We start from the raw sequence: 14,456 nt of genomic DNA on the forward strand, positions 1-14,456 counted from the left end.
CTTGGTTTTAAATTCTGTATTCTATTTTATGAACAGTTTTTTTTTAATAAAGCGTTATTTAGAGAAATAAGTTAGAAAGTGAAGCTTAAAAAAACTGGTGTAAAATGGACAAAAATAATTTAATATTGTAAAGTGATTGCTCAAAAGGATTTCAAAGCTCTTCAAAGATTTATAAAAATCGATAAAAATTGGACCAAAAAAGCCAAAAAAAAATCTTAGAAATAAATAAGATTATTTTCGAAAAATATCGTTATTGTGGTAAGCACATCCAAAATTCTTTTTTTTTTATATAACACACGTCGAAATTATAACAGATGTCATAATTACCTGGGAGCGGTAGTTTACCCTGTTATTTAGTTTATTTTTTACAAAAAAAAAAAAACATGAAAAAATTCGGTACATATTTTTTAAAGAAATTTTAAATATTTTAAACTGAACCATAAGAATAGTGTATGAATACAGGCATAGAATAATAATGAAATAAAAACAGCAAAAGGTTATGTTTTTTAAACGATTTTTTAAAATTTCTTTTTTTTTAAATCTAGGTAATCTATTTCCTTTTTAAAATTTTAAATCTAAGGATCAATGCATTAAAGATGCTACGTAACGCTTACAATTTAAATAATTTAATAGTTTTGGGATGATTTTTAAATTATACATAATTGTTTTTTGAGAGGATTCGACTCTGGGAAAAATATATGATTTAAAAACAATGGTAGAATATGAGTTTAGGGCTTGTATTACTAGTTAACAATTCTGTTAATTTAATATATCATGCATTTTTGAGACCACTTTTCAGTTAGATAGATACCTTAACATATTTGTGGTACAGACGCCAGCAGGTCAACCTACCCGAATCTGTAAAATTTTCCCAATCGAACATTTACCTTCCACTATTGTGGTAAGGCTGAAAATCTATTAAAGACATTTGACAGATTGGGGTACGTTGATTGTGCTGCCATCTGTACTTTGCTAGTTCAGATTTATCAGTGATTAACTGTAAATAATATATTTTTTTGTAGCATACCATAAAAAATACCAAATGGACACACTCAGAGACATTTCATGGTTACTTAAGCCATTCCTTAGTGAAGGATTTCTTTGACAATCCGTCACTGAGGAGTGATTTAAGTAATCATTAAATGTCTCTGAGTGTGGGGGTAATAAATTAGCCATTGGCAAAATATCTAATTTAAATTAGATTTTCTGTAAATTCTTACGCATTTGGCAGATTGGTTTAAAATAATACATAACAGAGATAAAAAATGACATTTATATACGTCTTAAGAGTCACGAATCCTTTCAAAAATGACCTTCAAGTTAAAACTGCAGCAACAGCACACTTCTCAGACGAGGTCTGACGACACGGCTATAGAAGTGATCGAGGGCCGCTATGTAGGGCGAGAGGCGGCGCGGGCGCAGCCAGTCAGCCGCCGCGCGTAGCAGCCCGGCTGATCGGCCGCATTGGCAGCGACGGTGGACGCTGCGGCCGCGAAGACGCTTGGCTACGGTCCTGGGGGATAAAATGACTTTATAAGAAACCTAAACTAATAGAACGTAGTCGTCGAACTAACAGAAAGTCGTGGTGGGCTAGTGGGTAAAGAACCAACCTCTCAAGTAGTGAGTGCGTGGGTCAGGCAAATACCAATGCAACTTATCTAGGTTTGTATGTACTTTCTAAGTATATCTTGGATATCAATCACTGTGCTTTGGAGGGTTCGTTAAACTGCAGGTCCCGGCTGTCATTGAACATCCTTGGCAGTCGCTACGGGTAGTCAGAAGCCTGAAAGTCTAACAACCCGAAAAAGTTGCCCGGGTAACTTGTGGAGGTCAGATAGGCAGTCGCTCCATGTGGCACACTTGTACTCATCTGCATCTGGTTAGTCTGGAAGCCGATCCCAACATGTGTAGTTGGAAGAATATGTGAAGCTGGCTGATCTCTTAATATGATAACAGCCGCCTTATTTCAATGGCCACAAAGTCGATAATATCTGTTGGGGGTTGGTGTTAGCGCCGCATCAGTTTGCCGTCATAGTCCTGTGTCGAACATTTGCTAGGACCTGATGATGACGTCATTTCAATTCAGACCTTATCTCAAAGTACACAGAGTCCATAATCCTCTGACAGATACCTCTTAGGGGTTGGTTGAAATTGAATTTAGACCCTATATTTACAGTCATAAAGTCGACAATACCTGTTGGGGGTTGGCGTGAGCGCCGCATCAGTTTGCCGTCATAGTCCTGTGTCGAACATTTGCAGGGACCTGGTGATGACGTCATCCTTGAGGCACGACTCCAGGAACTCCTCGATGGTGATCACTCCGTCCTGGTTCAGGTCTAGCTTCCTGAATACGCGGTCTACCTGGAATTTGGGAGATTGGGAAAGTTTAAGCGTAAATTAAAATTATATTATTTAGAAATTATTTAAGTTTTATATATGTAATTGCAAGTTAAATTATCTATAAAGTATTTAGATATAAGTTTTAATTGTTATTAAAGATACTCACTGACCCCACAGTCAAACCATTACAACGGTTTTGTGGGGCTTAGCACATAAGATGGCTACCTTTGTGATATAAGATAAATAAATAAATAAATAAATAAAAATAATAAATAAAAAAAAATTGTGGTGGGACCTGCGACTTTTTGTTGTAAAAATGTCCTACTATCCGAAGGAAAAATAACAGCTAGAAATAAGTATATTTACACTTATATAATAAAGAGGAAACTTTTTTGTTTGTTTGTACCCTCAAGGCTCCGAAACTATTGAATCGATTAGATTTTTTTTTCACTGTACAAAATCTACAGTCAACGCGAGTAACATAGGTTTACCAATGTATGATAATCAAAGTTGAAAATGAATTGGTGTACTTTTGTACACCAATTCCATTTGGTAGAACATAGAGCTCTAACATGTTTAATTTTAAGACCTATCTGTATACCTATGCTCACAAATAAATACATTGAATTGAATTGAATTGAATTGAATTTATTTTATCTTTGCGACGCAGGTTAAACCACGTAACTAAGTTGGTAATAGATAAATATATTTAAAAATTAATTTTCCTGCTTGAATAAACGTTTTTTCAAACAACTATCTAATATTGCAAGTTAAAACTACTTTTAAAGAGCGTCAATTCTTATCTGTGTAAGGTGTAAGAAAAGCAACGCGCTTCTGCAGTGCGATTCTATAAGACTTCACTCTAAACTTCGAATCTGAATCCGCCGTGAGTTTCGTGATTGGCATTCTATAACTCGGTTGATAATTCGAATCTACACTAGCGCTACTCTTGCGAGCGTGTTTGATGATTCGAATCTACACTAGCGCTACTCTTGCGAGCGTGTTTGCGAGTTGAACTAAATTGGCGCTGTCAGTATTTTTTTTCGTAGGGTAAGCATAGATTATATTCACAGCACGAATTTAGAGATTTCTGTTTATTTTATACTTAAAAGCTGCCTCAAATTCCTTACAATAAGAAATTATAATTAAAACAACATATTTAGCTAAAATTCTGTGTCAAAAACTGATAAAATGAAAAACTGATTAATCTCGGTTGACATTTTGTCGAGTGGGGAAGTCACTAGCTGTTCAAGACCAAACTTATTGTTAAAGTCAAAAAATATTATTGTTCAAAAGTTGTCTCATGGCTCGATAGATGGCGTTGTCGCGTTTAAAAGCGAGCTATGGTTTCGTTACCAATGAAACTATTAGGCAAAATTGATTTGTAAGACCAAATAATATACCAGCTTAGATCAGTACACAGAGGCGGTTTTATTTATATTCACCCCATCTTGTGTGCTAGTAGGTCGGCGGATCACCTAGTGGCTTAGCTAGGAAACATTGGTCCTATACGACCCGGATCGTTTGGACAGTTTTTTTGAGTTCAAAACGGCCACCGCGTTGGCCGTTTTTCCGCGTACTTGTAGTGGATCGCTACAGAAAGGTACGCGAGTCCTCCGCACTAGCGGCGACAGCTTCACACAGCATAGGCGGTGAGCTGAGCCAGCAGCTTTGGCGGATTAGTTCAACGAGTGGCCACCAGAGGGCGCCACTCAGATCAACACTCCACTAGAAGACAGCAAGGTGACGCAGGCGCAGCCGTCACGCGACGTCACAGGGGACGTACGCTTAGTTCCGCGACCAGCCACAGAGGGCGCCACTTGCAGGTTCATAGTGTGTTAGTGTGAAGTGCAACTGTGAGTACTCTTTTCATTGTTATATTTCAAGAGAAGTTTCAAGTAACTTTAAACTCTATTCCAAAGAAATTTCGGACTTAGAATATTTTATCGGATTGTGATCTATGAAGAAAAGACTTAGTTTATTTTAACTTAATTTTATCTTAGAGTAATTTGTGCATGTTAGACTTAGAATAGTTTTAGAAAAAACGAGGGAACGGGGAGTCTATGCCGGATTTCCGTCCCAGTAAATTAAGATCAAACACTTGTGAAAATTTTAGTAAATTTTTACACTTAGCTTAATTCCTTAGTTTGGTCACTTAGAAAAATTCATTCAAGTATTTATGAAATTTATTTTAAATTGTGTTGTATGTTATATATTGTTCTTGTTAAGTTTGATGACATTTGGTTAGAGTTGTTTATTTACACAAGTTAATTGTTTATCTTTTGTTAGTTGTTATTTTAGTCAATAAAATGGAAGGGTTAGTCAATCTTTTAAAGGAACTTCAAAATGTTGTTCATCGAGGCTTGAGTAATTTTAAAAAGTCGCCTAAAGAAAGACTGTCTGTTGATTATATTCAAACTAGAAGAGAGTTATTAGAACGGGACTGGAATTTGTTTGTAACTAATTACACTAAACTGCATGAGCAATATGAAACGCAAGGGAATAAAATGTTATCGGAATTATATGATAGTACAGAAGACACATATGTCACATACACATGTCTGATTAAGTCAATGCTTGCTAAATATGATGTTCCTAAGGCTACTATTTCTGAAGCTGGTACTTCTAATAAATCAAGTATAAACTCTTTTGTAAAATTACCAAAAATATCAATTCCAAATTTTAGTGGCAAATACTCTGAGTGGACAACTTTTAGAGACTTATTTGTATCACTCGTGCATAACAATAGTAGTTTAGACAATGTTCAGAAAATGCACTACTTGAAGAGTCATCTTAGCGGCGAGGCTGAACAGCTTGTTAGACAAACACCGGTTTCCGAAGTAAATTACAGTCAGTGTTGGGCGCAATTAGAGAAAAGATACAGCAATAAAAAGTATTTAGTTAATTGCATTTTGAAACGTCTTTTCGGGTTAAAACGTATGCATGTTGAGTCAGCGAATTCTTTAAAGGAGTTGTTAGACACAACAAATGACTGTCTTAACGGTTTGAAAAATCTTAAGGTAGATGTGACAAATTGGGATGTCATTATCATTCACATAGTTACTTTTAAGCTCGATTCAGAAACGCGGAAACAATGGGAATTAAGCCTGAGTAATCACGATTCCAATGAGTTGCCTACATATGATGAATTTGCTACGTTTTTAGAGAACCGATTCCGCGCTCTTGAATTTATAGAACCGAAGAGAAATCTTCAAAATCAGAACAATCATTCGCATGTTACTAAATCAATGGTAGTGAGTTCAAGCAACATACGTTGTGAGTATTGTAACGAGTCTCATAAATTGTGCTTTTGTAAAAGATTTGCAAAGGAACCCTTGGAGGAAAGACGTAATTTTGTAGCGCAACACAACATTTGTTTTAATTGTTTAGGAGGTAATCACACGGTAATAAACTGTAAGAAGCCAACAACTTGCAAACTTTGCCATAAGCGTCATCATTCTTTGCTGCACCCAAATCTGGACGGTACTAACAAGGGTGATACTGCATCAGAACCTACTGTCGTTGAAGCTAGTCCTTCGACTAGTTCTGTTCCAGTAGTCTCTTGCGTATCTACTAACACGGTTCCTGTTCCAGGACAAGTTTTACTAGCCACTGCTCTAGTAAAAGCTGAGTCCAACACGGATAACTATCAGGTAGTAAGAGCTCTGTTGGACCAAGGTTCACAGGCTTGTTTTGTGACCGAGGACACAGTGCAGTTCTTAAGGCTTAAGAAAATTCCCATACATGGAATGGTGTCAGGATTAGGTCAGAAGTCAACTATAGCGAAACATATGGTGAATATAACTATTCAATCCAGGGTAGATTCAGGTTTTAAATTAAATTTCAACGCTTACGTCATTAGTAAAATTACTTCATACTTACCGGATCAAGCATTAAATAAAAATGCTTTTAACTGGCTCGATATCACCAACTTACAGTTGGCCGACCCACAGTTCAATCAACCTAGTAAAATTGATATTTTACTAGGTGCAGATGTTTATGGTTGCATAATAAAAACAGGCATAATCAAAAGTCCAACTGCTACTTTAATTGCTCAGAACACCACATTAGGATGGATTCTATCTGGTGTAGTACATAGGTCAAACACTAACAATAGTTCAAGTTACACACAACCGTGTGTTAGTGTAGCACACGCTCAGTTCAATTTAGATCAACTTCTCAAACAGTTTTGGGAAATTCAAGATCAAACTAGTACAAAAAAGATACTTTCGCCAGAAGAACAACAATGTGAAGACTTTTACAAGGCCACAACTAAAAGAAGAGCAGACGGTAGATATGAAGTCCGGTTACCATTTAGAGTTAATGATCCGCAGTGCACAGCAGGCGATTCTCGTGCTATAGCTGAAAACAGATTAAAATCATTAGAGAAAAGGTTGGCAAAGAACACTGAGCTAAAGGAAAAGTACTCGAATGTAATAGAAGAATACTTACGTTTAGGGCACATGCGACCTGTAAAACCAGATGACAATAAAAAAGAAATAGCTGTGTATTTACCACATCACGCCGTCGTAAGAGAAGATAAAACCACTACTAAGGTTCGGGTTGTGTTCAATGCATCTCAGAAGAACGATAAAGGAGTGTCCTTAAATGATACTTTGATGGTTGGACCGACACTACAAGCGGACTTGAGGCACACAATTATGAGATGGAGAACTCACTCTATTGGACTGGTGGCAGATATAATTAAGATGTATCGTCAAATTAGGGTAGCTGATGAGGATGCTATGTTTCAAAGGATACTCTGGCGGAGCAGTCCTAACGAGTCGATCAAGGACTATGAACTCGTAACAGTTACTTTTGGAACGGCGTCGGCACCTTACCTGGCGGTTCGAACTCTCCATCAAATTGCTTACGACGAAGGCGACGAGTATCCTCTCGTGACTGAAAAAGTACTAAGGTGCTACTATATGGATGATTTAATGACCGGATGCGATGACGTCACTACCGGCATCAAAATCTACAAGCAAATGAAAGAACTTTTAGCCAAAGGAGGTTTCGAACTTCAAAAGTGGAGCACTAACAATAAAGAGTTATTAGATCAAATTAATACAATAGAACATAAAGTAGAGAACAGCGAAGAAAATGAGAGTAAAGCTAAAGAAAGAGATCAAAAGCAATTAGAAATGAAATTAGATAATACTATGAAGATCTTGGGACTTACCTGGGATCGTAATGATGACTCCTTCCGGTACACCGTGCATCTCCCGCCGCTTCAGAATACACCTGCAACAAAAAGAACTGTAATCTCTGATATAGCTCGATTATTCGACCCATTGGGTTGGTTGGCTCCCACAATAGTTGTAGCTAAAATCTTTATACAGCAATTATGGCTCGCGGGTCTCGGTTGGGATGAACCACTTACTAAACAATTAACGGAAGAATGGCGTACTTATCGGGAACAGCTAACATTACTTACCGAAGTTCATATACCTCGTTGGCTGGGGAAAACCATAGAAACCGACGTAGAGCTTCATGGATTTTGTGACGCGTCGAAGGTAGCATATTCCGCTGTAGTATACATGCGAATAACTAAAGACGTAAGAGAGGTCAAAGTGTCATTGGTGGCTGCAAAGACTCGCGTGGCACCAATAAAGCAAGTTAGCATTCCTCGCCTCGAGCTGTGTGGGGCAGTTCTCCTGTCACAACTATTGATGGAAACTGCTGAGGTGTTGAATATACCCAAAGATAGGGTAAAAGCGTGGACAGACTCTACTGTGGTGTTAGCCTGGATCAACAGCCACCCCAGTAAATGGAAAACCTTTGTCGCCAATAGGACATCCGAAATCTTAACCACAATGACGGCTTCGCAGTGGTTCCACGTGTCGACTAAAGATAATCCAGCGGATGTTGCCTCTCGAGGGTTGTCACCAAGTTTGTTTAGGCAAAATACAATGTGGTTTTCAGGACCACAGTTTCTGAAAGAAACGGAAATTAGTTATATTAGACCAAAAAATTTAGAGATCAATTTAGAACAGTCGATTAAGACTCATGTAGGAGTTATTATATCAGATGATTTTGACTTACTTGAGAGATTTTCTTCATTGCCAAAGTTGTTAAAGGTTGTCGCATATTGTCGTCGATTCCTAAACAGAGATGCCAGGAGCAAACTTTACCTGCAAAATAAAGAGATACATGAAGCATTAGAATGTTGTATAAAGATAGTACAAAAGAAAGAGTTTTCCACAGAGTACAAACAATTGTATGATAAATCAGACTTACCACTGAAAAATAGTACACTCAAATCCTTATGTCCTTATCTTGATGACAAAGGCATTATGAAAGCTCAGGGACGAATAGATAAGGCTCCACTGGATGAACTAATAAAGCACCCCATAATCTTGCCCAAGAAGTCACACTTTACCCAACTCTTAATTGCGGACGCTCATAGTAAAACTCTACATGGAGGTCCACAATTAATGATTAATTATTTGCGAACTGCTTATTGGATCATTGGTGTAAGAGAACTGGTGAAGCTATACGTTCGCAAGTGCATCATTTGTGCGAAACAAAGAGCCACTATTCGCAATCAAATGATGGGGTCGCTTCCATCTATTCGCTGCTCCCCTGCAAGGCCGTTCCTGCACAGTGGTGTTGATTACGCAGGTCCCATAAACATTAGAACCACGAAAGGTAGGGGTCACAAATCGTACAAAGGCTACATATGTTTGTTTGTGTGTATGTCTACACGCGCTCTTCATCTCGAAGTAGTCAGTGACATGACCACACAGGCATTCTTAGCTGCCTTTAGACGATTTGTGTCTCGACGAGGCCACTGTTCAAAGTTGTGGAGCGACAATGGTACCACTTTTGTTGGGGCTTCTAGGGAACTTCAGCAAATTTCAACTTTGCAGTCATCCATAGCAGAAAATTTAGAAGCAAATGGTACTGAATGGCACTTCATTCCCCCCCATGCACCCAATTTTGGCGGTCTGTGGGAAGCGGGGGTGAAGTCCACAAAATACCATATTAAGCGCGTAGTAGGCGAGTCTACTCTCACATATGAAGAGCTCACTACATTCCTTACTCAGGTCGAGGCTTGCTTGAATTCACGGCCTATTAGTGTTATTCATTTAGCCGATCCAGGAGAATCTATGCCTTTGACTCCGGGACATTTTTTAATCGGAGAACCGCTTGTTTCTGTACCGGATTACAATTACGATAATGTCTCAGTAGGTTCTCTAACAAGGTGGCAATACGTGCAGCGAATGCTGCAATCCTTTTGGAAGCGATGGTCCAATGAATACCTTACGAATCTAATGAACAGATATAAATGGTCTTTCATTGTTCCTGAACCAAACATTGGAGACGTCGTTCTAATTAAGGAGGACGATCTACCTCCAAGTCGTTGGATGTTAGGACGTGTAGTCGAAAAACATCCAGGGGATGATAAGGTCACTCGTGTTGTCACATTAAAAACCAAAACAAGCATTATTAAGAGGCCAACTAACAAACTGTGTATTTTGCCAGTAGCAGATAAATAGTACTTTAATAACTACATGCTTTGTATCATCTCAACGGGTTATGCGTGATAACCATTTTTGTTTAGTTGTAAGGTTTTATTTTATATAGAGTATATGTTTTCGGTGAAGATTTTACTCACTTTGTTTACAAGTTTGTTTATGTTTACTATTAAGTTTTCAAAGTTTATTTAATGTTAAGAAAAACAGTTGTAATTTTACCAGTTCATGAATTGTCTTTTGTTAAACCTGTGCAAAATTTTACTATCCAAAACCTATTTTTATATTAGTTACTTTTAGTTGAAGGACAAATGTTAAGAAGGACATTCCGCCACTAAATGTCCTTGGTGGGCGGTATGTTCAAGACCAAACTTATTGTTAAAGTCAAAAAATATTATTGTTCAAAAGTTGTCTCATGGCTCGATAGATGGCGTTGTCGCGTTTAAAAGCGAGCTATGGTTTCGTTACCAATGAAACTATTAGGCAAAATTGATTTGTAAGACCAAATAATATACCAGCTTAGATCAGTACACAGAGGCGGTTTTATTTATATTCACCCCATCTTGTGTGCTAGTAGGTCGGCGGATCACCTAGTGGCTTAGCTAGGAAACACTAGCACAGCATTGGTCGATGTCGAGCTCACTTCACTTCGCAAGTGATTAGGTGATGTTCACAGAATGCAAAATCAAGGTCGTTCTGAATCGAATGCGAAGTGAGAGTGAATAGCGAAGTGAAATGCGAGTTGTTGTTCGAATTTTATAGAATCGACGTGCTGCTCTCATACTATCCCCAGATAACAGGCCATATTTTACAAACACCTTACAAAACTGCTCACCTGCTCATTAGCCTTAGCATCATCAAGCCTCGCAGCCGGTGACCCTGGTGGGGCCCTTCGGCCTAACAGCTCGTGAACAGCCACGACCACCTCAGCCAACTCCTGCCTCGTGATAGCTCCGTCACCATCCACGTCATAGAGTCGGAAAGCCCAGCGGAGACGCTCGTAGACTGACCCTCGGAGTAACGTGGACAATGTTACTAGGAGCTCCTGAAATTAAGTTGTATTGGGTTAGTAACATCTCACATATGATATGATCCCCGTGCATCGGAGAGCACGTAAATGTCGGTCCTGCGCCTGATCTCTCTCCGGTCGTGTCGGATTGCCGTCCCATCGGGTTATGAGGTAAAGGAATAGGGAGTGCAGCTGTGTCTGCGCAAATGCTCGTGCACTATAATATGTCCTGCGCAGCTGGCTGATCTCCTTAAATGAGAATAGCCGCCGTGGCCGAAATCGGCCGTGGACGCCATTATTATTATGATATGATATACTAGCTTTTGCCCGCGACTTCGTTCGTGCAATAGTGACTTCCGGCAGATTTTTGGTTTGACCAATAGATGGCGCTATATGTCCGGAATACATTTTTATTTTTATATTTTTTTGTTTGCTTGATTGCAAATTAAAGAAAAGGTGAACGTCGTGACGTATAAGGAAGTTCAGGAGTTGGCGCTAGATAGGTGTAAATGGAAGGAGCTGCACCGACAAGAGCTGGGCTCTTAAATTAATGATGATGATTTTTTTGTTATTAAATCTATCCTATGTCCTTTCTCAAGTTTCAAACTATGTCTGTAACAAATTTCACACAAATCCGTTCAGTAGTTTAGGCGTGACGAAAAGACAGGCAGACAGACATTTTATAATATTAGTTAGGATGAACATTCAGATATGTCGTGGTGGCCTAGTGGGTAAAGAACCAACCTCTCAAGTATGAGTGTTTGTTCGATTGCAGATCAGGCAAGTACCAATGCAACTTTTCTAAGTTTGTATGTACTTTCTAAGTATATCTTAGACCATTGACTGTGTTTCGGATGGCACGTTAAACTGTAGGTCCCGGCTGTCATTCAACATCTATGGCAGTCGTTACGGGTAGTCAGAAGCCAGTAAGTCTGACACCAGTCTAACCAAGGGGTATTGCAATATGGTTTTACTTTTAAACTTAATAACCTATCATGCTGAAATAAACTCCAAAACGATTGTCCGAAGTACTTAATTCGCGTATTCAAAATTGGTTTTAAATTTGGGCTAACAATGCAAAATTAAAAACATAGACAAAACTAGCCAACAGTTTCACTAGCAAAACAAAATATTCGTCATTCAAAGAGATTTGAACCGTAACGTTGTAGAAATAAGACTGATATTCGTCTGTACGACAGGAGTCACTAATAGGTCGCACGCTCGATTTCCGTTTTGTAACAAAAATAAGTGTAGCTTCGGAAATTCGGAAATACACATCTAGTGTATACCATACCTACGGTGTATTGGAACGAGCTTCCATCATTTTGGAACGAAAATTGTAAAGCTATGCATAGACTAGCGGATCTTACTCCGCGTAATTGATATTGTGTATGCAAACGATAGTTCAGTAGTAGAGTAGGATTGAGGGGGTCAGATTAATCACAAACTTTTATAGTTTATAAATGCTATGTGGCAGTCGCTCCCTGTAAAGCACTGGTACTCAGCTACATCCGGTTAGACTGGAAGCCGACCCCAACATAGTTGGGAAAAAGGCTCGGAGGATGGATGGAACGATAGTTCAGTAAGTAAAATTCAACGGCGGTTCGCTACTTAAGCAGAGCATAATTTAAATACCTTGCAATCAATATGACCCATACCATTATGAAAACGTGAGCATAAGAAGCTGACGCTTTGAAATCAAAACACTGGCGGATTTTCTGGATAACACCGCCCGGTTCTTATGGGCGGCGAGGATTTTGTACCGACAGTTGTCAATTGTTTGCTGCGCGTACGAACTACGCGATGTCTTTCCGAAGATCGTATTTACAGTACTTATTAAATAGGAATAAAATAAAAGGTTCCAAAGGATTCCACTTTTTTTTTAGCAATGGCAAAAACCATCAAATGACGGCTCCCACTGTGGGTTAGCACCGGTGAGGGAGTGTCAGACTCTTACTGACTAAAAACCGTCGTGTTCCTCGTAGGCCTTTTATTTACCAGCGCCGCGGTAACTCTTTCGAACAATCCCTCACATACATATGAAACTGGAGAGTGTCAAACTATTAATAACTACAACCCACCCCTATTATTTCTGGAGCCGTTTAAGTTTTCCAAAAAGTCATGAAACCTAATAACGAATCCTTATTATGACTTTGTCTGTCAGTCTTAGCTACAGCGACTTATCGTAATCCTATATGTATGGCTAGTAAAATCCTATTAGGTCAACAATGTGTAAATACAATTAATGCAAATCAGATCAAATAGGTAGTCGCTCCATGTGACACAACTGAAAGGCGACCACAACATAGTTCATCATCATCATCTCAGCCATAGGACGTCCACTGCTGAACATAGGCCTCCCCTTTTTTTTTAACGACGTCAAAAATCATCAAATGACCCCTCCCGCTGTGGGTTAGCAGCGGTGAGGGAGTGTCAGACTCTTACTGACTAAAAACCGTCGTGTTCCGTCATAGGCCTTTTATGTACCAGGGCCGCGGTATCTCTTTCGAACAACCCGCAGCCCCGGCAGGCCTTGGCTCTGCTGGGCCCCGCTGGGGTTGCTGACATCTCTTTGAGGAGCGCGTGGAACAACGCGCGCCGTCGACACGGGTCTTTCGTCTAAGCAGACAGAGGGACGATGAGCCACCCGAACTCACCGCCCACAGACCCACGGCTGCGGTGGCCGGGAGTCATCTCGCGACACCCGGCGCCCATGGTGTCTACCTGGTCCAACGCGGCGGCCGGCATGAGAGGTGCGAACTCTCTGGCGTTCCGCCTCCTCCTTCTCGAGCATGACCGCTTCGCAGAAGGAGGCGACGGCATCCCATTCCCTCTCGCCCCGGACCATGGCCTGAACCAGGGCCGGACGCGAGAGGTCGCCGCCGCCCAAAGCCTCGACGAGGACCCGGCGGTGCCCTTCCCACGCAGGGCACTCCTGGACTGTGTGGTCCACCGTGTCCTCGGGGCTGTCCGCACAGTGGTGACACCCGGGCGCCTCCTCACGACCGATTCGGTGCAGGTACCTCCCGAAACAACTGTGTCCGGTGAGGACTTGCGTCATGCGGTACGTGAGGGCGCCGTGACTCCTCCCGAGCCACTCCTCAAAGAGGGGACTTACCGCCACGACGGTGGCGTGCCCTATAGGCCTCCCCCCTTAGATCTCCACAGATACCTGTTGGAGGCGACCTGCATCCAGAGTCTTCCGGCGACCTTTATACATAGATATTTAGGCAACATAGTTGGGAACGCAAATTCAAAATCATTTATTCAAACTTGGCTGCAAAACAGCACTTTTTGAATGTCAGGAATTTACAAAAGACAGCCCCCAAAACGCCCACCCTTCACCTCTTCCTATGTGTTTTTCCTGAGAAGAAGAAGTGGCGCAACAAACTCCCCAGCAACACATGTCTGTCTGTAGGTTAGAAAAACCTTTCAACAATGTTTTATTAAATATAAAAATTAGTATACCTACTATGGGCATATTACAGTAAACAATATGCAATACTGACATAAAAAAATTAAAGTTTAAACAACTAAAAACACTCTAGTCATGTATTGTCATCAGAATTCAAAGCGTGAACAAAATTTCATCCAAATCGAATACCGGGAAGTTGGTCAAATTAAGATTC

The 14,456-nt window shown here is 40.0% G+C and overlaps 1 protein-coding gene across 1 annotated transcript in view; it reads right to left on the reverse strand.

Moving 5' to 3' along the window:
• Window positions 1-497: 497 nt before the first annotated feature.
• Window positions 498-14,456, reverse strand: part of LOC124643999 (Kv channel-interacting protein 1) — a 75,599-nt gene continuing 61,640 nt past the window's right edge. The window contains exons 5-7 of the mRNA XM_047183155.1: window positions 10,654-10,863; window positions 2,195-2,361; window positions 498-1,513 (exon numbers count right to left, since the gene is read on the reverse strand). Coding sequence (XP_047039111.1) covers window positions 2,233-2,361; window positions 10,654-10,863 — 339 coding nt within the window. The 3' untranslated portion in view covers window positions 498-1,513; window positions 2,195-2,232. The remainder of the gene's footprint in view (window positions 1,514-2,194; window positions 2,362-10,653; window positions 10,864-14,456) is intronic.

Source organism: Helicoverpa zea, chromosome 29, assembly GCF_022581195.2.
Source record: "Helicoverpa zea isolate HzStark_Cry1AcR chromosome 29, ilHelZeax1.1, whole genome shotgun sequence".
In the NCBI taxonomy this organism is placed as follows: domain Eukaryota; kingdom Metazoa; phylum Arthropoda; class Insecta; order Lepidoptera; family Noctuidae; genus Helicoverpa; species Helicoverpa zea.